At 41.9% G+C, this 25,112-nt stretch overlaps 1 protein-coding gene across 1 annotated transcript in view; it reads left to right on the top strand.

Moving 5' to 3' along the window:
• Positions 1 to 4,730: 4,730 nt before the first annotated feature.
• The window catches only part of LOC139733309 (methionine synthase-like), a 123,275-nt gene continuing 102,893 nt past the window's right edge, over positions 4,731 to 25,112 (top strand). Inside the window, exons 1-5 of the mRNA XM_071644145.1 lie at positions 4,731 to 4,977; positions 6,340 to 6,542; positions 12,115 to 12,213; positions 12,573 to 12,645; positions 21,966 to 22,121. Coding sequence (XP_071500246.1) covers positions 4,731 to 4,977; positions 6,340 to 6,542; positions 12,115 to 12,213; positions 12,573 to 12,645; positions 21,966 to 22,121 — 778 coding nt within the window. The remainder of the gene's footprint in view (positions 4,978 to 6,339; positions 6,543 to 12,114; positions 12,214 to 12,572; positions 12,646 to 21,965; positions 22,122 to 25,112) is intronic.

Raw genomic sequence — 25,112 nt, 5'->3', positions numbered from 1 at the left:
TTTCCAAATGAGACCGGTATAAGGTTGTGTCATATCTAAATATCAACCAGAAATGTACATCTTCAATGCATCACAATAAATTCAGTTGTGCCTTTATGCATCTCTTTTATGTCAAAGCAATGAAGCTCATTAATATTCATAAGTCTCTCATAAACTTGATTAAATACCTAGAGCTTCTTCCTAACGAAGATGTTCAGATTCACAAATTAATCTTACTTAACTAAAGTCTCATTCCTTATATCATTTTCACATGAGACTTCTAATCTGCTATGTCAATCATAGCTTCAAAATTTTGTTACATCTGACTTCAAATCCAATGCACTTGCTTTATCATGCAATTTCCAATTACACAATGGGCCTGCAATCTTTATATTTGCTTTGAAGATAATTACCAGGCATTTTGATGCATTGATTAAACCAAAAGGCAAAGAGCTATGACCAGATAACTTGCTACACAGAGCCCTAGTACTATGCGAGCTCTTTACCACAACCGTGCCAAATCTGACAGCACAGCATAACACTGCTTAATCAACCAACCATGATTAAACCTTTTCACAGAAATGTGTGTGAAATATTGCTTTAATTTCACTCCAAATTGAGACTTTCGTGCAAATGAAATAACTAATTTCAGCATGCAATTCTGCACCTTTTTTACCAAAACCAAATTTCTTTGTTTGGACACTTTCAAATTTCTTAGTGCCAAATGTTCACTTCATGACAGTGACCTACTTCTAATAAGCAATATTTCACCCATTTGTGAAATTCATTCATATTTGTCAACTTTAACTAATATATCACACTTCACATGTACAATTTGTAGCATGTTGTGGGCTACATGTTTATAGCTTCATACACACAATTTCTGAACATAAATGTTCATTGTAACGTTACACAATTACATGTATGTAGGCACACATATACACATTCATTTCTGTGCAATACTTTGTGTCTTTGTGCTTAATTGCAACATTACTTAATTTAAATCTTCCTTTTGAAAGGACACCAAAGTCATGTTCTGACCATAGGATGTCAAACCAAAACAAACAGCAATTAGCCTACGACAAGCAAACGTAGGCGATACGCAAGGCCACGCCCAGATTCCAAGCGCACCCGAATACTTAGTTCACACCGTACTGTGCGAACGAAAGTTAATCTGTACACTGCGACACAAAGTTTTGCATCGAAATTTACAGCTTTTGCTTTAACTACACATATCGACACTTCATTGATAATATGTTCGATATTTCATGATTTGAACTCACTCTTTGGGCGGCATTAAACTCGGCCGGAAACACACATTTTGGAGCGTGTAGCCTCCCTGGAAAACGGACTTCTGACTCAGTTCAGAACGTCATGGCTTCTGAGAAATTCCGACGCTATGGTGTCTTTAATCGATCTGAGCAAAAATCAAAATTTCTCAGCAACCCTTGTTTCAACGAAACAACTACAATTGAAGAGTATCCTTCCAAGAAGAGACTCTGTGTGGTACGCTACCTGAAAAAGTACATTGAGCATACAAAAGTGATGAGGGATACGGAAAGGCACCTGTTCATATGTTATAGGAAACCTCACAAACGAGCCAGTAAGCAAACCATCTCCAGGTGGATAAAGGAGACAATGAGTGCGGCGGGTATCGACACTAGAATTTTCAAACCGCATTCTACAAGGGCTGCAGCAGCCTCTACTGCAAAGACAGCAGATGTGCCCATAGCGGACATTCTGAAACAGGCCGGATGGTCTAACGAGGAAACCTTCAACAGGTTCTATGATAAGCCATCGATCAGGGCAGGACCTACATGTAGGTTCTCCATGGCAGTACTGGATAATCATTGAAGAGAAAGGGTATTATTGGTGAGCTACTATGTCATTCTTATCACCATACATTGCTTGGTTTTTACAGAAATGCGACCACTTGCTTCAAAATCTCATATTAACGAACAACGGAGATTACGAAAAATAATAAATAAATTAAACGAGAACTAACCTGTTTGAAGTTTGATTTTTATTATTTGAGTAATAGGAGTGTGAGTTAATATGCCCTCCACTCCCACCCTCAATTCAAACTTCAAGGTAATGTTCTTACTCCGTCAATTTATTTCCAGATTTTGGGATTGTGACAGTGGTCGCATTTCCTCTTGGAACAGGCAAATCTCACTTGACCCAGTTGGGTCTTCGGTTCAGTTCTCTCACCTAAGTTTGACATTATGTATTAGACGTCGGAAGACAGTCCAATTTCTTAGGTGGAGATTTGCCTGGGCGACGAATATCGACTGCGCATGCGTACGAGTGGGATCTCATATTAACTCACACTCCTATTACTCAAATAATAGAAATCAAACTTCAAACATGTAAGTTCTCGTTTAATTTATTTATTTAGATTTATATCCACAGGCAATGATTACCCAGAATCAATGTGGGAACATCAGGGGAACATTTGATCTGCCTCATGATGAACTCTTACCTCTGGCTTTATAATGCATTATCCTTCAATGCTGCCCTCCGTCTCGCAAAATAAAAAAAGAGAAAGCAAATAAGGCTGCACTGATGTGTCCTAGGGTGTGTTCGAGCGCTCTCCTAAAGCGAACTGTACCGTACCGTACCCGCGCCAGAGGAGTGCTCAAATGCTCATAAAGTGTACCATGTACCGTACTGTACTGAGCCAAAAGTGGACCACTTCCCGATGTGCTCCAAAAGCGTAACAAAAGTTCGCTGTAAAGCATGCGCATATCATGCGCATACGTCACAATGCAAAGACATCATTCTCTTTGTTCGGGACAGCTGTAAGTAGTTCAAGCGCCAGGTGGATGACATTCTTGCTACAAAAATGTGTGACCTTTTCTAAAAATAGGGAGCTTTAGATTTGCTGCGCGGACGTTTGAGACAATGCTTGAGCTGGATGTTCTCCTCTTCCCTGCGTCGTGCTGAAAAAGTAGCTTTAGATTACGCCGAGACGCAGCGTATAAAAAATAAAATGGCGCCTCCATATGATCGGTGCATGAAGTATCTCTCTACGTCGTGAACTAAGCGGACGTAAAAACAGCACAGAACGCGTAGTGAAAACTCAGCCGCGCGAGCTATAAATAGATCGCGTCTGATACGCGATTCTGCGCATGCTCAGACCAGGTTTTTTCCCTCTGAACATTCCCGTCACCAAAATCTAAAGCTCCCTAATAACTCGTTAGGTACGCTTTCTCAATAGAGTGCTCAAACGCTTCAAATCTGGCATAGTTTGGTACGGCACGCTTTGGTTCAGTTCGCTTTGGTTCGCTTGAGAGCGCTCGAACGCACCCCTACATCACCCCAGACCCCACCCACTACTGCCCTATAAAAGCTTCCTGACAGTAGACATGCTTCGTCTTTTCTTTTGCAATTGTCCCTCCATGTCTCATGTTTTTTAGAGCCCTTGGTGCTTTCACCTTTTCCAAGGCCCTAACATAGTTTTTCAGGTGAGATTTTACCCTTTTGTAAGCTTCTAGGCTCTAGTGATATTGCTGGGACTGGTTTTAGAGGCCCCCAAATCAAGAATTTTGAGCAAAAATGTCATATATTTGTGATTCCAGTATGTCCTTGCTATGGCTACTACTTAGTCCCATATGTGCATTTCTGCGTTTGCATTTTCAGGTGGCTGTTGTAAAGACCTTTGTATTGACGGGCTGCAAGTTTAATTGATTTTTAAAAGTTTTTATTTCACTTTCTGTAGACCTTTGATCTCTGCATTTGGGTTCCTCTTTATGAAAACCCCACATTTTAGCTCCCAAACTCTCCTACATGTTGTACCAGTACCGGTACTTCTTTTCAGGCTGGGTCTGGTAGGCTATCAGCAGCAAACCTCTAGTTTTGTTATGCATATATGGATAGCAGTGGTAACTGCCATGGAGTAGCCATGACTTTCCATAAGTCCTGAACATCACTCAAATGTTTGTAGTTACAGCCTGTACCTTTAGTAGGCCTGTGGGTATATCCTTTTGCTTTCTTATCATGGAAAGGAAACAAAAACAACCCTATCCTGTGAGGCAATCAGTGGCACAGCCTCTGATGGTTGTCATGCAAATACAGAAATACAGATCGCAGGTTCTTTGGGTAAGCCTTTGGACCTAATCTTTGGTTTTCAAGTAATCACACCAAAAAAAAAAAATATTGCTTAAAACCCAAGTCCTCACACCCCCCTAGATCTACTTTAATTCAAGCTTGGTCTGGTAGACTTTCACTGGCACTACCTCCATTACCTTGTGTCCCCTGCATCCATTTCCCCTGACTCGGAAGGAGTTTCTCCTTCCTCCCATGATTCGAAGGCTGGTATGTGGGGTCTATCCCTCCCTACCACGGCCAGCCTGGATTCGACGGCTGGGGGGGGGGGGGGGGGGGGCAGAGTTGGTTTCTGATCCTAAATTCCAGGAAGTCACGGCTGGACTGTTTTAAACTTTTTGTTAACATGAGACTTCTTGAGCTCTGTATCCATCAGCAGCACTAAATTAAGGCCCCTTCCGCTTAAATTTCCTCAGCCTATCGCGACCCCATGTTGTACCCGGTTCTACCACCGGGGTCTTGAGTGCCGGCCCCACCCTCCCGGCTTCTGCTCCCTTGCTCGCCTTCGCGAGAGACGGATCAGAGCTCAGTGGTCCTCCCTCCTTCCCCAACAGGGGGACTGGGATTGAGGTCTAGCTACCCCATGCATGCCCTGTCATCTAGGGGGTTTTCCCTCCTCTGATCAGCGTGCGCAAGCCTTCACAATGCATTTAGACCCTGTGCTGGCCTGCGTGCATTGTGATCGCCCCTCTGCTCCTCCTGGGCAGCTACTCCAGTGGCCCACAGGGGATGCTCAGGTGCGGCGGGCTGCCCTCCCCTTGCCCCAGCCCCTCTGGTACTTCACACCTTTTGAACTCCTGGGGCCCCCACCCCTCTGCGCCTTCAATTGCCCCCTCCCTCAGTCGGTTTCCCCAACTGAGACTTTCGAGGCCCAGTCTCAGCGCTTTGTGCGTATGGCTCCTCCATTGAGGAGAGCTTAGCAACTAATCTCTTTGTTGTGGGACAGGAGGCAGGGATGTTACTATGCCATTTAAAGCTTGGTAGCACCTACCCCACTGCTGACACATCACCAGGGGAGGCTTCCACTGCTGGAACTGCTTGCTCCCCCCTCCCCCCCCCCCCTTACTCCAGAAGATGCCTTAGTAGAGATAACTACTATCCTTTGGTAGTAGTTTTTGTATTCAGTTGTTTAATGTTAGAGGAATTATATGAAATATTCTTACGCCTCAATTGGTGTTTCTGCACTTCTGTTTGCTGAAAAGGTATACTACATACTGCATTTCTTTTATAAAACATCAACAAACACACCCTCCTTACAGTCTTTGCAGTACTGTAATGCTTCTGTCTAGTCTGGCATCCTAGGCTCAGGCATCTGTCTTCCGACAGAATATGCTCATGCATTTGTGCTGTGCATCGCTCAGTCGTCCTTTTTGGCATATGAGGGGAGGTGAGCAACTTCTACAGAGCGCCGTAGAAGTGCTCATCGAATGCTTGGCTGTGGGGGTATCGCAATCTACCCCCAATGCGCACATACTTTGTGTGTAAACCAGTTTGGGGGTAGGTCTTATGTACTTTGGTACAAAAGTCCTTCCTCCTTTCAGTTGGTCGGGCACTTTTTTGTCCTCAAGGCAACTTGAGTTAAAGCTGGTCCAATTGGACTTTTTATTGAATACATTTTCTAATAAAATGAACTTCTTGAATTGACCAGGTGACCAGATTGGTCCTTTTCTCTATTCTTTGGGAAGCATCCCTGTGTTGTTTTGCCATAATTGCATTAACAAACCTTGGTCAAATATTTTGCTTGCTTTCAGATTTGAGTACTGGCAAGCAGTTACAGTAGGATCATTTGAATAATCATTTGTGACCCGTCTCTTGAAAAGCAGCCACAAGTCACTGGCACCACATCCAAGAAAAATCAGTTATTATTTGAGGTACCAATAGAAAAATCAAAATGTTGATCTTTTATTGATTGAAAACCGTAGAGTTTTATCTACCACTACCTCAAATTTCAAGGTGTCGTGCTTACCAGAGAAGTGTGAAATATTCGATTATTTGCAGGCATTTTTTTGGGGGGGCTTGTCTATTTTTGCTGCACAGCTTGAGCAAGGGCTTCGCGTGGTGATTTCATAAGCTCTACCCCCCAGCAACTGCTCAAAGCTGTTTGGCTGGTGATGACGTATTTCACTGAAGTTGTTTATTACCCAAGTGCAAGTTACAAAGCATGATTTATTGTAAATGCAAAATGTTACTGTTTCTATTGAAGAGTCAAGTCTATAGGAGTCAAGATTACACTACTTTCAATTTCTTCAACAGATATTGTTGGCTTGTCTGGGCTAATCACGCCCTCACTTGATGAGATGATCCATGTTGCCAAGGAGATGGAGAGGCTAGGCTTCAAGATTCCACTTCTGATAGGGGGTGCTACCACCTCCAAGACTCACACTGCAGTGAAGATAGCCCCTTGCTACTCCTCCCCAACTGTCCATGTGCTGGATGCCTCAAAGAGTGTTGTTGTGGTAAGATTGTTTTGTAATTACAAGATATTGTGCAGCAATGATACCATCTAGTCAATGTTTTTGCATTCATTATTTTCAAAAAACCTTTTATTTTGGTGTGCATGTACAGACGAGAAAGTCAATTAATTTGGGAAAACCGTATGGCTGATAAATATTCCACAGTCTTTTTTTATGCCTCCGCCACGAAGTGTCACCGGAGGCATTATGTTTTCGGGTTGTCCATCCATCCATCTGTCCTTCCGTCCATAATCAATTTTGTGGGCAGTGTAACTAAAAAAACATTTGAGGTATCCTAATGAAAGTTGGCATATATATGTATGAGTGGGCGAAGTTGTGCCTATAACCTTTTGGGTGCTCATGCTCAAGGTCAAAAGTCAAGGTCAAATGCTCAAAAGGTCACTATTTCCCACATATCTATGGAATGCCTGAAGGTATTTTCTTGAAACTTAGTGTATATATGTACTACCAAATGAAGATTCTCCAGAGAGTTTCGGGTCAGGAGGTTAAAGGTCAAAGGTCAAGTGAAAATGTTAAAGTATCACTTCTTTCTCCATATCTCACAAATGGTTCAAGGTATCTTCATGGAACTTTATATGCATGTACTGACTGGCTGTGATTATCTAGGGAATTTGGGGATCAGGGTCAACTCAAAATTTCACTATTTCCCCTCATATTTATGCAATGCCTGCAGCATTTTTGTTGAAACTTAATTTATACACATATTACCCAACAGAGATTCTCTGGGAAGTTTCTTGCCCAGAGGTCAAAGGTCACGCAAAAGTGCTAAATTTCTCTTCTTCCTCCATATCTCTAAAGTGACTCAAGGTATCATGAAACTTAATACATATTTATGCATGTTCTACCTGACAGTAAAAATCCTCAAATCCCCAAATACCTGCACTCGTAGACAATATAGCCATTCATCCAATCAAATATAGTTCAAGGAAAGTGAACATTCAACACTTTTGTGACAAACTGGTCATTTCGATATTTTCCCAATTATGTGAAACTGTCATCACACATTGTCAAGACGTACTATAGACCTATTAGGAGAACCAAGCATTATGGCGGAGGCATACCAGTCACATAGCTAAATTTCTAGTTAGATAATGTTTTACTCTACTAGACTTTATTAGTTAGTACATCAGGCAATGTCAGTACTGACAATAGAGTTTTTTATGCCTCCTCTACGAAGTGGTGCCTGAGGCATTATGTTTCGGGTTGTCCGTCCATCCATCTGTCCGCAATCAATTTTGTGAACAGCGTAACTAAAGAATTGTTTGAGGTATCCTAATAAAACTTGGCATGTATATGTATGAGGGGGTGAAGTTGTGCCTATCAACTTTGGGTGCAGATGCTCAAGGTCAAAGGTTGAGGTCAAATACTCAATTTCACTGTTTCCCCCATATCTATGCAATGACTAAAGGTGTTTTCTTGAAACTTAGTGTATACATGTACTACCCAATGTGGATTCTCTGGTGAGAGTTCTGGGTCATGAGGTCAAGGGTCAAAGGTCAAGTGAACATGTTAAAATTTTACTTTTTTCTCCATATCTTGGAAATGGTTCAAGGTATCTTGGAGGAACATACTAGATATGCATGTTATGACTGGCAGTGATTATCTACTGAATTTTGGGGTCATGGGGTCAAAGGTCAGGGGTAAAAGGTCAAGGTCAACTCTTCACAATTTCTCTTTTTCCCTCATATTTATGCAATGCCTTCAGGATTTTTTTGAAACTTGGTGCATACATGTATTACCCAATAGAGATTCTCTGGGACGTTTTTTGCAAAACAAAACAAAAGTCAAAGGTCAAGTGAAAGTGATGATTTTCACTTCTTCCGCCATATCTTGGAAGTGGCTTAAGGTAACATTATGAAACTTAGTACATATTTATGCATGTTCTGCCTGACAGTGATTCTTTTGGGAATTGTAGGGTGAAAGGTCAAGGGTTAAAAACTTGGTTAAAATGCTCACAATTTACTATTCAACTCTTAACCTGCCTTTGTCGCCGAACGGCGACCTTAGTCCTGACGTGCCATGATCGCCGATCGCCCGCGGTCCACTTAGACAAAAGGAGGATTAGTAGGTTCTTCCATCTCAAGTTGACAAAAGACACTCTTGAAGGGCCCGGGACAATTACTTTGGTTTCAAATACAGGATCTGGGACTAAAGGACTCAGATATGGGAATGAATTACTGAGGCAGAAAGATAAATTGCTCTAAAAATTCCTCACAGAGTCAAGGGAGCATTCTATTGAAGAAAAAACACGACTGACTCTTTTTTTCCATACTACACTGAAATTTCTAATAATTTTTTTGATGTATCAATTATTTCTGCAATATTTCAGGTTCAGATAGATATTATGGCAAACTGACTACATGACACGAAAGAACAAACATTTTTTGATATATGTTGTGTAGAAGAACTCAATTCAAAACAGTCAATAGTTTCAGAGATATGGCAGTTTTAAATTTCGTTGTCAGTTCAGTTTCAAAACGTTCTGGCGTTAGGTGAAAACCTCTGGCACGTTAGGGGTTTTGGGCCTGGCACATTAAGAGTTAAACAACAGAAAACATACTTTTTCTCCATACTTTGACAATTACTCAATGCATAAACTTAAGAAGGGTCAAAAGTCCAGTAAAAGTCCTCAATTCCCCAAATACATGTTCTCTTAGAAAAATAGCCATTCATCCAATTAAACCTCGTTCAAGGAAAGTGAACATTCAACACATTTGTGACAAACGTCATTTTAATATTTTGCCAATTATGTGAAACTGTCATCACACATTAGGCGTTTTCACATCAGCCCGATGTTTCGAAATAGCGGGCTATTTTCTGACTTGGGAAATTTGCCCGATAGCGAAATAGCGCGCTATATGATAATGTGAACACAAATTAGCGCGCTAATTGTATCGCTCTGATCGAGAAAATTTCTCGACTCCAACTCGGGAAATTTCTGAAATAGCGGGATAGTAGAGCGCTATTTGATAATGTGAAAACGACTCGAGAAATTAGCGCGATGAATCCCATCATGCCTAGCGTGTGTGACCCGATCAATCGAGGCAAACTGCACACAAATCATGAGGAATTTTTGAGAGGGCACACACATTACTGATGCTGTTTGCACATACTCAGCTGTCGAATTAGCTATTTTAAAATTTTTAACTATTCGGGCTACCCCCTCTTCGGGCTGATGTGAATAAGAAATGAAATAGCGCTCTAATTCGCAATCGCGGAAAATATTTCGAGCTTGGATTTTTATCGGGCTGATGTGAAAACGCCTATTGTCAAGATGTACTTGTAGACCTATTAGGAGAATCATGCATTATGGGGGAGGCATGCCAGTCGCCATAGCGACATTTCTAGTTTATATTTTTAATCAAAAATTTGTTTGCTAGTAAGTGATTGGTTGAAAGAGACTTATGCCATCATGTGTATATTCAAGTAGTTTAGAATGTTGGCATGTTTGACCATGACTAGTTTGATTATGCTGTGTGGAAAATGACATCACTTTTTATGACATTTTCCAAGTAGTACACTATTTCTGAAATGATGTCTAAAAGCAGTAACCGTGTGATATCACAAAGCAAATGTGACATTGTGCACTGCTTTGTAAGATTACTTTGTGAAATGTTACAATTATATTGTTACATCACAAAGCAATTCTTACATCACGCACTGCTTCAAGTGTGACATCGTGCCCGTCTTCAAATGGTCACTATGGGATTCCTCCACATCATCGCATGCACAACACTACTCCCCCCCCCCCCCCCCCCCCCTCCTTTTGCAATCGCTCTTCGTCCGGCGTCCGGTGTCCGTCGTGTGTTGTGCGTAACCTTTTTACATTTTCATCTTCGTCTTGAAAACCCCAAGATCGATTTTCACCAAACTTGGCAGGTAGCATCCCTAGGGGGTTATAATCTCAATTTGTTAGAATGGGCACCGTGCCCCACCCAGGGGGGCCCCAGGGGACCCCAAACCCCCCAAAATTAAGGAATCTTTAAAAATCTTCTTCTCTAGAACCAGAAGTGATAGAGCTAAGTTAATACTATGAGTTAGTACATTAATGACTGTAGTTCCAAGTTTGTTCATGGCAGATCCAGGGGTGCCCCCCTTGGGGCAGGGAGGTCCAATGGGGCCTAAATTGTATATTTTCATCATCTTCTTGAAAACCTCGTGATGGATTTTCACCAAACTTGGCAGGTAGCATCCCTAGGGGTTAGGATCTCAATTTATTAGAATTGGCACTATGCCCCACCCAGGGGGCCCAAACCCCCCAAAATTAAGGAATCTTTAAAAATCTTATTCTCTAGAACCAGAAGTGACAGAGCTAAGTTAATACTATGAGTTAGTACATTGATGACCGTAGTTTCAAGTTTGTTCATGGCAGAATCAGGGGTGCCCCCCTCGGGACGCAGGGGAGGGGGGTGGGGAGGGATCCTAATGGGGCCTAAATTGTACATTTTCATCTTCTTCTTGAGAACCCCATGATCCATTTTCATCAAACTTGGCAGTTAGCATCCCTAGGGGTGTAGGATCTCAATTTGTTCAAATGGGCACCATTGGATGTCCCACCTGGAGGGCCCCAAGGGACCTGAACCTCCCAAAATTAAGGAATCTTTAAAAATCTTCTCTAGAATCAGAAGTGATAGAGCTAAGTTAATACTATGAGTTAGTACATTAATGACTGTAGTTTCAAGTTTGTTTGATAGCAGATCCAGGGGTACCCCCCTTGTGGGCAGGGGGGAGGTGTGGGGAGGTCCAAATTGGGGCGTAAATTGTACATTTTCATCTTCTTCTTGAAACCCTCATGATGGATGTTCACCAAACTTGGCAGGTAGCATCCCTAGGGGGTTAGGATCTCAATTTGTTAAATGGGCACCATGCTCCTAGCCCCCCTTCATATCCCCCCAAATTAAAGAATCTTTTTTTTTTAAAGTGTTTTCTGTAGAACCAGAAGTGATAGAGCTAAAATTGATACTATGAGTGGGGGGGGGGGGGGGGTCCAAATTTGGGCCCTAATTGTACATGTTCATCTTCTACTTGAGAATGCCTGGTCAAATTTTGGTAGAGCTGTGTGTAATTTAGATTAGTGACTGCGTGAAAGGTGAACTTGCAATACTCAGGTGAGCGCTAGACCCGCGGGTCTCTTGTTTTTTCAAATTTCCCCCTGCTTTTATTTACTTTTTTACCCAATGTACAAAACATATACTCCACCTAATTTTGAGTCTCTGATTAAACAATGGGCCTTGGTGCCTCAAATAGTACTATTCACTTTTGGGCTGTGTTCATCAGTGAATAGTATTATTTTTTAGTCACCTCTGCCTATAGTTTTAAGCTGACTCTCTGAAGGCAAAGTATATTTCTATAATATTTGCAATGCTGCTGTTATTATAGTCCAAAGTGTAGCATCAGTAATTCATTTGTATTATTTTAAAGTTATCACAGGAATTGTTGCCACAAGTGAGAAATTTATCTAGTTTACCAGAAGTCCTCTCACAGAAGTGTGTCATGTTTCTGTATTGACAAGGTTGTTTGACATTAGATACAATATTCCTTTCCAATCATGCAGTGTTCATCACTGATTGATCAAGAACAGTACGATGAGTTTGTTGAAGAGGTTGCAGAAGATTATGAAGAAGTGCGGGAGGAACACTATGAATCTTTGAAGGTATGTGAAATCTTATGGTTATGTATGCATAATTGATTGCATTACCATTTGTTAACCTAGAGACCTTACATTTCCTCGAAGAACATTGCCACCCAGTAGATATGTATGATGGGACTTTTCAAAATAAAAGCATGTTCTTTGAAACCGGCTTTCGATCCAGATTTCAAGGGAGATATGGTTTTGAGGGAAAAATAGGATATGTTTCTGTTTGTTTGTGTTTTCCTCACATAAGCAAATGGTTGCAAAAAGCAGTGTTGTGTTACAAATATATATTTTTGCTTGTTTATTGGCTTTGTAGAAATGTGCCACTGTTCCTATTTATTTGTCCAGTCTACTCAAATTTGCCTTGTACTTCACAGGAGAGGAAGTATTTGTCCTTGTCGGAGGCAAGACGCAAAAAGTTTGAAGTTGACTGGAGCAGCTATCAGCCAGGTAATATTAGAGTATCCTATTTACTTTCTTGCAGCTTGTAGTTTGTTTTTGTTGTGTGTATGAACATGAGCTCTTGAAACATTTACTGCTCTTGGTAGTGAATTTGAAGGGATTATTTAGCAATCTAACAAAGACACACAAAAAAAGCTTCAGAAGATTACAAAAATATATGCAATAATATCAACATCATAAAGTGTTTACACTCTTCCGTGTCTTGAATGTGTCATATATTCTTGCACTTCCATTTCGCCTCTCTATCTTGCACCATTTTTGTGCTGCTGATGAAGATTCTGCTAGAACTGAAAGCTCAGGCTTCCCCTGACTCCATATTATTCTTGGGCGGGAAAAGGTTGGGTTATTTACGGCGCTATACTTACCTGTCTTCATTTCAACATTGCTATAAATCATCCACAACGCGAATAGCGACTGGTGAATATTATGCGTTTTCCCTTTAAACCCCTGTCTTCCAAAGCAGGAAACCCTGCCAGGAACATAAGCGGCCCTCCCGCCGCCTCCTTCCTCTTTCGTTACTGCGCATTCATTAAGCCTGTAGATACAGGCACTGGCATCACCGCACCATTTTGGAACAATGACCAGGCCGCTCGGGTCAGTCAAGTCAGTTTCTTGTGATGGTGCTAAGTTACTATGACCACTGCACTTTGATGTCAAATACAATGTATATTTTATTTCGGAAGTCTCGAAAGAGACTACGATGCATAAAGAGTAGTAATAGGAGAGCCCGCACGCGCGTCCAGCAATACGTTCGTGTTCGTTCCAGCCGACAGGAGGTTCTCCTGCACAGCTCCGCGGTTTGAAATTTTTCCATAAATTCATCGCCGGAATTTTCCTTCTCGCAAGGAAATTTTGCTTCGCCAGTCATCCGGAACCAACTGAGAAGTGTTTTGGCGCATCTTTCCAGCCTAAGCGTTACGGTGATTCGATAAATATGAGCTCAAAAGAGCAGCACGATCCATCCTTCGTTTTACGTGCTACACGTGGACAGGAGGTCTGTGCCACGAAGTCAGAGTTACCACCACCAGCGCCTCCCTCCGGCGATGCCGGTACGGCGCACGTACAGAAGAATGTGAGCATCGGAAAGGCTCTAGATTCAGGGAAGAAGACGATGAAGAAAATTCCCAAAAAAGCTCCTCATACGGTATCAAAAGCCCCTTCCGAGGATCGGGCGTCTACCTCTGGGGACGTTAGTTCTCATCTAGACAAACTTGAAAATCTCCTCGCCGAAGTGGTGAAACACCTTCCCCAACCGCATGATCAAACCTCTAGCCTTGCTGCTGTGGTACATACAGGCGCGTCTACATCGAAATCTACAGCGGAGGAATTTTCCAGCTTGCCTACTAACGTCCGCCATTTTGTTGGGGACGATTTTGATACGTCTGACGACGCAGAGCGTGATGGACCATTCGATTTTGACGAAGGGGTGGAAGAGGTTCCCCCTTCTGCACAGCTACCACCGTTGGCAGCCAAGTATGCTATCCCCCTCGGGATTGGGGAGGTAGTTGACGAGGAAATCGCAAAATCGGTGAACTACTTTATTGGCAACAAACTAGAAGATAAAGCCATCGAGGAAACGGTTGAAAAATACCCCCCACCGAGCAACTGCCCCCACCTCGATACACCTAAAGTGAACGCTCCCATTTGGGAACACTTGCAGTCCGTCACGCGTAATCGTGATTTGAAACTACAGAGAGTGCAGAAATGTCTGACTCGCGGTATTGGGGCTCTTCTTCGCCCTCTCGACGCGCGAGATATCTCCGAGTCTCAGCAAGACGCACTTGCTCTATTGAGTAATGTGCACTTTGAACTGAATTGCGTGCAGAAGGAGCTGATTAAACCGGACATCAACTCGGAATACGTGCATCTCTGTAAGCCTTCCACACCAGTCACGCAGCTGTTGTTTGGTGATGATCTCACAAGACAGATGAAAGATCTAAAAGAACAACATAAGGCCTCTGCTGGGGTCATGAGGACCCAGCAGAAACATACTTCTCGTCCGAGCGGCTCTTTCCATCCGTACAGACGGCCCTTCAACAGCGGAGCTCGCCGGCAGGCTCGCGATGCGGGCTGGACGGGCTCGCGTAGCGCTGCAGCCTCACGCTTCGTGCATGGAACGGCAAATCGTCCTTTTTTAGACCAGCGCTACCAGGGGAAGTCGCGACCTCCCCCACAGCAACGGCCACAGAGCGGAGCTCATCCACAGGCCAGAAGCAAGACTCCCCACAACAAGTAACCCAACAGCCCGCCTCTGAAGAGGTAGGAGATATAGATTCAACATATTGCTCATTTGACATGTCAGTAACTGACCTTGATGCATTTCTACCTTATCTAGAAGAACAGTATTCTAGACCTACTCTTCAATTTACTAGATCTATAGAATCTAGACCTACCACTTCATGTGTAAATGACCATCCAGTTGGAGGTCGACTGAGGCTTCATGCATGTAATTGGGAGAAGTTAACTTCAGATCCCACAGTACTACAAGCTGTGAATGGCTATAAACTTGAATTCAAGCCTGAATGTTTTCCACCTGAAAGGGTTAAACCTTTGGTTCAGTTCAAAGTAAAGAATGAAGATTTGGCCAATATCCAAGCTGAAATTGATTCACTGGTAGCCAAGAATGTTATTGAACCTTGTTAACATGAAGTGGGGGAGTTCATCTCGAAAATTTTTACCCGCCCTAAGAAGAATGGCAGCCTTCAGGTCATTCTTGACCTCTCAGAGTTGAACAAAAGCCTAGTCTATCAGCATTTCAAAATGGATTCCATCCATACAGCAACGCAATTTATTACACCAGATTGCTTTCTAGCCTCAGTCGACCTTCAGGATGCTTGCTATTCAGTACCAGTTGATCCGCAGGATAGGAAATACCTGCGATTTGTGTGGCAGGGCAAACTTTGGCAATATTGCGCACTGCCAAACGGGCTTAGTACAGCACCGCGTTTGTTCACAAAGCTTCTCAAACCAGTTTTTGCTCATCTGCGAAGAGCAGGTCACATGGTAGTGGGATACCTTGATGATACTATCATTATTGGGAAGAGTGAGGCTAGCACTCAAAGAGCAGTCAATGCTACGACTGATCTCCTCGAAGACTTGGGGTTTCTTGTCCATCAGACTAAATCAGTGTTAAAACCCACTAAAGAAATCACCTTTTTGGGATTTGTCCTTAACTCTGTGAACATGACAGTTACTCTTCCTGAATCTAAGAAGGAAGATATCACTGCTGAGTGTACAAGTCTGTTGCATGCCACAGAATCCTCTATCCGAGAAGTGGCTAGAGTAATAGGGAAACTGATTGCTACTTTTCCTGCAGCCCAATATGGGCCCCTGTACTACAAAATCTTGGAAAAAGAGAAGATTTTGGTATTGAAGGCCAATAAAGGTCATTTTGATAGGAAAATGAGCTTACCTAATAGAGCCAAACAGGAACTTAAGTGGTGGATTGATCACATACAGTACACCTCTAATCCTATCGACAGACCCAGGCATACAATAGAATTGCGCACTGATGCGAGTGGGTCTGGTTGGGGAGCAACAGACATGTGCATTAACATAGGGGGACGATGGAATGAAGTGGAAAGAGAAAAGGCTGTTAACAATGAGATAAATTATCTAGAAACCCTTGCAGCAGGATTGGCATTGAAGTCCTTTTGCTCTAACCTGAGAAATGTTCATGTTCTCATTAGAATGGATAATACAACTGCAGTCTCATATATCAGCAATATGGGGGGCTTCAGATCCCAGGAATGCAACAATTTGGCACATGATATTTGGGAATGGTGTATTGAAAGACAAATTTGGATCACAGCCGCCTACTTGCCAGGACGGCTCAATACCACAGCAGACTTCATGTCAAGGAAGTTTAATGATCGAACAGAGTGGATGCTTAACAAAGCCCAATTTACTGAAGTGGTAGAACATTTCGGCCTCCCTAAAATCGATCTTTTCGCTTCCAGACTTAATGCACAGCTACCCAGGTATATCACTTGGCAGCCTGATCCTTCGGCAGAGAATGTAGATGCATTTACAGTGGATTGGGGTCCATTATAGTTCTATGCTTTCCCTCCCTTCTGCCTTATCCCTAAATGTCTGCAAAAGATAAGGGCAGATAAAGCCACAGGGTTGTTAGTAGTACCAAACTGACTTACACAATCATGGTTCCCAGCACTTCAGGACATGCTGACTGAAAATCCACTTGTCCTACGTAGACATGCACAACTTCTTGTTCAACCTGTGTCTTTAATGCCCCACCCCTTACACAAAAATTTGGATTTGCTTTGTTGCAGGCTTTCAGCCAACCCTTCAGGTCGCAGGGATTGAGTGCAGGGACCGTCAAGGTCATTGTAGCTTCTTGGAGGAAATCTACACGACAGCAATATCATAGCTTCATCAGCAAATGGAAAGTTTTCTGCACTGCCAACAACATTAACTATCTCCAGACCTCATCGGAATGGGCACTAGAATTTCTTTCAGACTTGTTCCATAAGGGAGCCAGCTACGGTACTATAAACTCTGCTAGAAGTGCACTGGCTTCTTTTCTGACACTCACAGACAGTTCGTTTTCCATAAGCACTCATCCTCTAATAACTAGATTTGTGAAGGGAGTCTTTCACTTACGACCCCCCAGACCACGCTACACGGAGGTGTGGGATGTTAGAACTGTCCTCAACTATCTGAGGAGGAAATCACCTGCAGGCAAATTGGGTTTGAAAGAGCTAACGTTGAAAGTGACAATGTTATTAGCGCTTCTCTCAGCACAGCGGGTGCAGACATTGAATGCTTTGAGAATAGACAAGATGGCATTCAAAGACAACTCTGTCAATTTCGTCATTGATGACTTGTTAAAGCACCACAGACCTGGTAATACAGGCCAAGTCGTTAGCCTAAGAGCGTACCCTCCAGACAGAAGAGTTTGCATTGTACGATACCTTTCGAGAGTATCTGAGAAGGACTCGGATCATTAGGAAGGACCAAAAGTATCTGTTGATAAGTTTCTGTAAACCGTATCACAGGGTTTCTACCCAAACTTTGTCACGATGGATTAAGACAGTTATGACAGAAGCTGGGATTTACACCAGCTTGTTCTCGGCACACTCCACGAGAGCAGCCTCAGCGTCTGCTGCCCAGAGGAAAGATCTGCCTGTACATGAGATTTTGGCACAGGCAGGCTGGAGTAACGAGAAGACATTTCAAACATATTACGCGAAACCCCTCAGGAATGAGAATGGGGGTTTCAGCCATGCAGTATTATCGTAAAAGGTAAAGCCATACATTGTACCCCTTGTGGTAATTATGGTCATTGGCACAGTTCTGTGTGGCCAAAAAATGTGACTACCAGCTTCAAAGTCTCCTATTATTACTCTTTATGCATCGTAGTCTTGTTCGAGACTTCCGAAATAAAATAGAAAATTTAAATGAGAACTTACCTGTTTGAAATTTAAATTGTATTTTATGAGGAAGGCGAAGGAAGAGACTACAGTCCCTCCTCTCCCACCCTTCTTCATAATCTCAGGTAGTTCTCAATAGCAGTAGGATGACTGCTGGTATTGGTATTCACATTTTCGGAGCTGCTAATATTGCTGGACGCGCGTGCGGGCTCTCCTATTATTACTCTTTATGCATCGTAGTCTCTTCCTTCGCCTATTTTCTATTTTCTATTTCCATACTGAGAATTGCGTGATAAAATGTGACCCACGACAACGGTTTCAGGCAAAAGTCGCAAGAGCAAATTCCCTTCTAGGCGGGGTACAAAGTTTTTTACCATTATTTTTGTTGATTTTGTTTTTTTGCAGAAATCGAATCCTTGATATGTTTTCTACATCTGCACTAAATTTCATAGTCCAAGTTTTTCCTATCGAAAATGGAATTTTAAACACCCTATGTTGGATCGCACTCGTCAGTTTTGAGCTTCATTCGAACGCCGCGCCAATATTCCCAATGTTGCTATGGCGCAGGGTCTCGCATGCGATTGGCTTGTGCATCGCACACATTTACATAATTCGGCTTTCGGAGACACGTCTCACAGCGTTTTGGGCATATGTTGTCCACGCGTGCATGCTCCATTGTTGTTGCTACAATAGATACGCTCGCTCTGTAATGTATGCTCTTTGTTTGGCTTTCTATCCGAGCCTTTCTACCGCAATGTTCGACAACGGAAGTGAAACAAAGGGTGAACAGTACACTAACTTCCAACGTGAAAACAGATATATGGGGAACATGGTTTGATCACATCAGAGTTGCAAATCACTACACAAATGGTGCAACATGCGATCAGAAATTCACCCGTCAATTGCAGTATGACGTAATCGTGTGAAAAAAAATTAACAGTTGATATTCTCGAATTTGTCTACTCATAGTGAATATGATGACAGTAGGTTGACTCAAAGGACAGTAGACAAGACGGTTATAAATGACCAATATTCAAAGTACTACATGTCAAGATTGCACCAAACTAACTAGTGTTTGCTTGTTTGTTTTGATATAATAAACACCACCGCACAATGCGACACATGCACGGCTTGTAAAAACAAAACAAAACTGGAAACGTGACCCTTGCCAGGTCTAGCAAGTTTTCTGCCTTCAAAAGGGTCCCCAATGATATAAAGACAAATCAACCACAATGAAAATGAAGTTCTCATCAGTTTTTATCTTATCAAATGAGCAGTGGTCACATCAGTTGAAGATTGACTGCACATGCGTGAACGGGCTCTCATTTCACTTCTAATTGCTATTAAAATAACAATTTAACTTCTAATGGTAAGTTCTCGTTTAATCTTTTAATTTTTCGTGCTGATCGGCTCAAAAACATATTCAAAGGTTGTTGAATTCCTGCTGCTCAATTGTCATCCCATTCACAATGTGCAGAGAAAATTGTGAAGATATTAATAGAAGATATATAGTTTTAGAATTCGCACTAGCCAGAAGTAGCGCAAAATATGCGAAAAATAATGTGCCGCAAAAATTTATGCATTTACAGTATTACCTTTCTGATATGATTAGCTAAGAGACTGCTTTTGCAACATCAGTGCTATTTTTGCCCAGTAGAACCTAATTTGGCCTTAAAGACAAGGGATGGTAGGTATATTTGATATCCACAAATTCTATCTGTAGTGTTTTTCCTCCTGTCCTAAGTCACCATGGTTGTCTAACGATGTTAAAACGAGAATGGGTAAGTATGGCGAAGCGCCGTAAATCAGAATGCTCAGTAGTGAGTATCTTATTTACTAGCGAAGCCAGACTTTCCCATCAGCCCTCCCTCCTCCCTGATGACAGTGACACCACTTTCATAAGGGGTACGAAAGAGGAAGGAGGTGGTGGGAGGGCCGCTTATATAGGCTCCTGGTGGGATTTTCTGTTCGAAGTACAGAGCTTTAAGGGGAAATGCATAATATACTGTAAAACATATTTTCGCGGCATGAAATTTTCACGAATGAGAGCCGACGGCCTTATTCGCAGCATGAAAATTTCGCAAGTTGCCTTTAAAATTCAATGCATTTGTGCCCGGCGACAACGGTTTCAGGCAAAAGTTGGGAATTTTGAAAATTCACTTTTTCATTGAATCACATTGCCAATTTCCTAAGCTTTGCATTGATATAAAAGACTTGGTTTGTCCGGTACCATAAGTGGGCTTGTAAAGCAAAATGTAATGCACTTTTTAATTTCTTAGTCTGATAAAATTGCAGAGAAAAGAGGCTTTTAAGATTGACCTCTTGCTCAAAGACAATGTCTGAGCGGCGATGCGAGGTGAGAATCACCAATATGTATGATGGTGCCAATCGAGATTGAGCTCCGCCTCTAGCAACCACAGCACCTTCTGATTGGCTCACCGAGAGAGTCAAATTTCCCGGGCACCTTCCTCGGAACTCAGCGTATTGAGCCAAAATACACAATGTGTTTCGCTCAGATTTGTTTACCAGTATGTCTTTCAAGATGGCGGATACAATAATTGCAAGCTTGCTGGTGTACATGCGTATGGTGTACGCATTACCCAATGGCATCCACACGCCATGCCCATGTGTACATGTAACAGGAGCGGGTTGCGCATTCATATCCACATCTTTACAAATCATGTTTTCATTGTGGTTGATTTGTCCTTTCATCATTGGGGACCCCTTTGAAGGCAGAAAAATTGCTAAAGCTGGCAAGGGTCATGCTTCCCAGTTTGTTTTGTTTTTCAAGCCGTGCATGTGTTACATTGTGCGGTGGTGTTCATAGAATGCACACACACACACACACGACTAGCCTACTTAGTTTGGTGCAATCTTAATGTTTAGTATTCAAATATTTTTCATTTATGGCCGCTCCTTTCCTCTCTTCTGCTATCCTTTGAATCAACCTGCTACCATATTTACTACGAGCACACAGTTTGAAGCATATTGTAAGTTTTCTTTTCCCACGATTATGTCATTTTGCTACAATTGACAGGTGAGTTTCCAATCGTATGTTGCATGATTTGTGTGGCGATTTGCGACTGATGCATTCAAACCATGTTCCCCATGTACATTTGTATCTGTTTTCATGTTAAAAGTTAGCCCTGCTGTTCACTTTTTGTTTCTCTTCCGTTGTCGAACATTGCGCTAAAAGAGCTCAGATAGCCAAAGCCAAACCAAGAGCATACACTACAGAGTGAGCGTATCAATTGTAGCAACAACAATGGAACATGGAAGCGTGCCCAAAACAGTAGCAACACTGGGCATATTGGCGCAGCGTTCGAAAGAAGATCGAAACAGACGTGTGCGATCCAACATAGGGTGTTTAAAATTCCATTTTTGATAGGAAAAACTTGGTCTTATGCCATGAAATTTAGTGTAGATGTAGAAAACATATCAAAGATTCGATTTCTGCAAAAAAAAACAAAATCGACAAAAATATTGGTCAAAATCTTTGTACCCCACCTAGAAGGAAGTTTGCTCTTGCGACTTTTGCCTGAAACTGTTGTCGCTGGTCACATATAGTGTAGACAAGATCTTTAGCATGCATTTTAATTTTGCGAAACTTGGCTCTCGCGAAATTCGCAAAATCAAAATGCATGCGAACATTCTTCATTTTGCAGTATACCTTTGGCTATTCACGTTGAGGGTAACGAATAAGAATATTAAACGAAGATAAGCCAGTATGGCTTCACTAGTAGATAAGATACTCACTACTGAGTATTCTGTTCAATTACAGGTGTATGAATAGAAGAAAGATATTGATTCACGTCCCATGACATGTTTCATAATCAGTATGCATTTAAGCTGTAGTACTGGTGAAAAAGCAATAATGTATTCGTTTGTTTTTTTCATTATCGAAATGTATTGGTGCAGTGCAACCTGCATTCACTGGTGTCAAGGTGTACAAAGACTATGACCTCTCCCTGTTGGTACCCTACATTGACTGGAAACCATTTTTTGATGTCTGGCAATTGAGAGGGCGCTATCCAAACAGGGGATACCCAAAAATCTTCAATGACAAGACAGTAGGTGAGTGTAGGAATATTCATTGGTACTTGTATATAGAGACTAAGGGTAGACAGATGAATGCCTACTAAATTTGATATATTTTCATGCTGCGGATAGATAATTTTTCCTCTTGAGAATGAGCAACTTGGCACTAGCCATGCATTTCTCAAGGTATGTAGATTAATGAAACTCTCTTTTTTTGAGCAATTAACCCCAAATTTGACATGTGTGACCATTATTATATTAAGATGTTTAAATGCCCTTTTTTGTCATGATTGCCTAATACATTGCCATGGCAATGGCAAATTTTCATAAAAATCACACAAATTAATGTTGTTGATGAAACTACTCTCTCAGTTTCAAAGCAATTGAGCTCAGGTATTTGGCACCTGCGATCAATGTGTGTAGTTTTGTGAGACACCTTTTTTCATGATTGTAACAAAATCATTTTCCGTGGCAACAGCAGTTTTCATACAAAATCATACATAAGTGTGGAAATTGACCTAACTCCTTCTGCTTTTGGGGCATTTGACATAAAGTTGGCACATGTGACCGCTACAGTATGTAGATGGGCAGACTTTATTTTTTTTATTGTCGAACAATGTGTTGCCATGGTAATAGCACATTTTGAATGAAAATTGTACAAAAATACTGTGGATTCAGTTAACTCCCTCAGTATTATTATTATTGTTATTGTTGAACAATGTGTTGCTATCATAACAGCGTATTTGAATGAAAACCACTCACATAATTTTTGGATTCAGCTAACTCCCTCAGTTTTTGATTATTTGACTTGAAATTTGGCACAGGTTACAGCTATGTTACGTAAATGTGCAAAATTCATCTTTCATCACTGTTAAACAATGTGTTGCCATGGTAATACAGAGATGCCAATTTATATACGGTTTCGCCGTAATTTATTACGGACAACTGCACCAAACTGCATTATTACGGTCATTGCACTTTTTATTGCAGTTTTCAAAGATATTACCCCCAAAAAAATCGATGTTGCGGTAATATGAAACAGCATGTTCAAATACAAGAATAAAACAACAACAGTGGTATTGATTGAAATTTGACACCCATTCATGCCAACCAGGCCAGACTGCCATGTAACTTCAAAGCACATTCCGACAGCTGGCTGGCAAAAGAATTTGCGCGCGCGTGTAAATTGCTCGAATGGAGGGCCTGGGAACAGGGGTGATTAGTCTGTGAGTTCTCAGAAGTAGACCCTTTGAACAATGTAATTGCAACCGTCTTGATACTACAGTCTGTATTTTGTCTTTCTTTTGGCCCGAAAGAAAAACATCACTGAGACAAATTGAGAATCACAAATTTTTACATAGCCATGCAAAAAGATTACTACACTCGCATCATGACAAGAAATGAATCAAATACTACTGTAGTATTCAAATATAAATACATACCCATTGCATTGCTGTTAGTGCTGAGTAAACAGTTACAACTGCTGCACTGAATGTGCAGTGTTCATCTATTCTACAGATCATTTATGAGGCCGATATTACTGGAACTATATCCCTTCACAGAATTTAAAGATGTTGAAATCCCTATCCTGAATGTTTTCACTTCATATTTTACTATTTTGACCTAGATAAAATAGATGAAAATTGACCCATGTGTATGGTCTTTTCATTGCACACAGCGATCTCTATTACAGTCCCACATATGTAGATTCGTGTAAGTTCTGTACACAAGAAACCTATGGCAAAACTGTACACAATACATTGCAGTCTGAAAAAGTGTTGACTTTTTGATGCGGGTTTTTCGAATGGGGAAAATTTGATGCGGGGATTTCGTCAGTGTTGAGTGTCGAACTTTTTTTTGGCGGGCGTAAAATTTGATGCGGGCGGTGACGGGAACCATGACATCAACTTTCATCAGCCTTAATGACCTGTGGGAAAGACATGCTCTTCAAAGTATTTATAATTTTTTCAGGATGATTCTATGAGCTACATAAGGAATTCAGACATCACTCTGCCATGTTTTTCTTAAAATCCCCACATGACCTCAAGGATTATGTTGTATCGGTTATACTGTCTGTCAACCATGAGGGCGTTGTCCCCTATGTGTACTGTTAACCAGCAACGTTGATGCAACGTCAGTGCGTTGTATTCAATAAAGTCCACACTCACATGTAAAAGGTTGTCTACAATGATTCGTTTATTTTGACATCATATACAACATTTGGCGACGAGGATGGCCACCGCTTTGAACCTACCGGCCCGACACCGTTTCTCACCTCACCTGGGGAGCCTCCTGTGCCGTGGGATAGATGGATTTCGAGTTTCAACCAGGCATGAGCAGGCCTCGAAATAGGATTTTGGAGGGGCAAGGCCATTTAGAAAAGGGCACTTTTTCCAAGAGGCAAGGGCACTTAGGTCAGTCAGAGGGGCACCAAGGCCACATTGGAAAGGGCATGTTTGGTGTTTATGAAAAAAGAAAGAAGAAAAACAAACCGAGAAAAACAAACAAACACACACAAACACACACACAAAGTGCAACACACAACAAAAACCTCTTCCCTACAGCTGTAACACATTCCCGATCTCCGCGTTTCTATCAGGTGAAACGACATTTTTTAAAACAGGAATAAAACAACAGTAGGTATTGATTGAAACTCGACACCCTTTCAGGCCACTGAGCCAGGCCAGGCTGCCATGAAACTTCAAAGCATATTCCGACAGCTGGCTGGCAAAACCACATGGCAAAGGAATTTGAGCGCGCGTGTGAATTGATTAGTCTGTGACAGACAGTTCATGACCTCCAAGAATGCGCCAGTATGCGCGGTTTCTTCTGTTGATTGGTCTCTCTCTCTCCACCCCTCCCCATTCCCCAGTTTGGCACACCTTGGCATCGTGGGATTTTTCTTTTTTCTTGGTGAACTTGGTGTTCACTCTTTACTACTCTATCTGAATATGCGCTGCCTAGCTAGTGCGTATTGATAAACTCTCGCGGCCGCTGCGCTGCGGAGGCAGTCGGGACGGTAAAAGC

This window comes from Diadema antillarum, unplaced genomic scaffold, assembly GCF_040938485.1.
Source record: "Diadema antillarum isolate AM-2024a unplaced genomic scaffold, OU_Dant_1.0 seq00000468_RagTag, whole genome shotgun sequence".
Taxonomy (NCBI): Eukaryota; Metazoa; Echinodermata; class Echinoidea; order Diadematoida; family Diadematidae; genus Diadema; species Diadema antillarum.
This window is presented reverse-complemented; position numbering and strand designations above follow the sequence as displayed.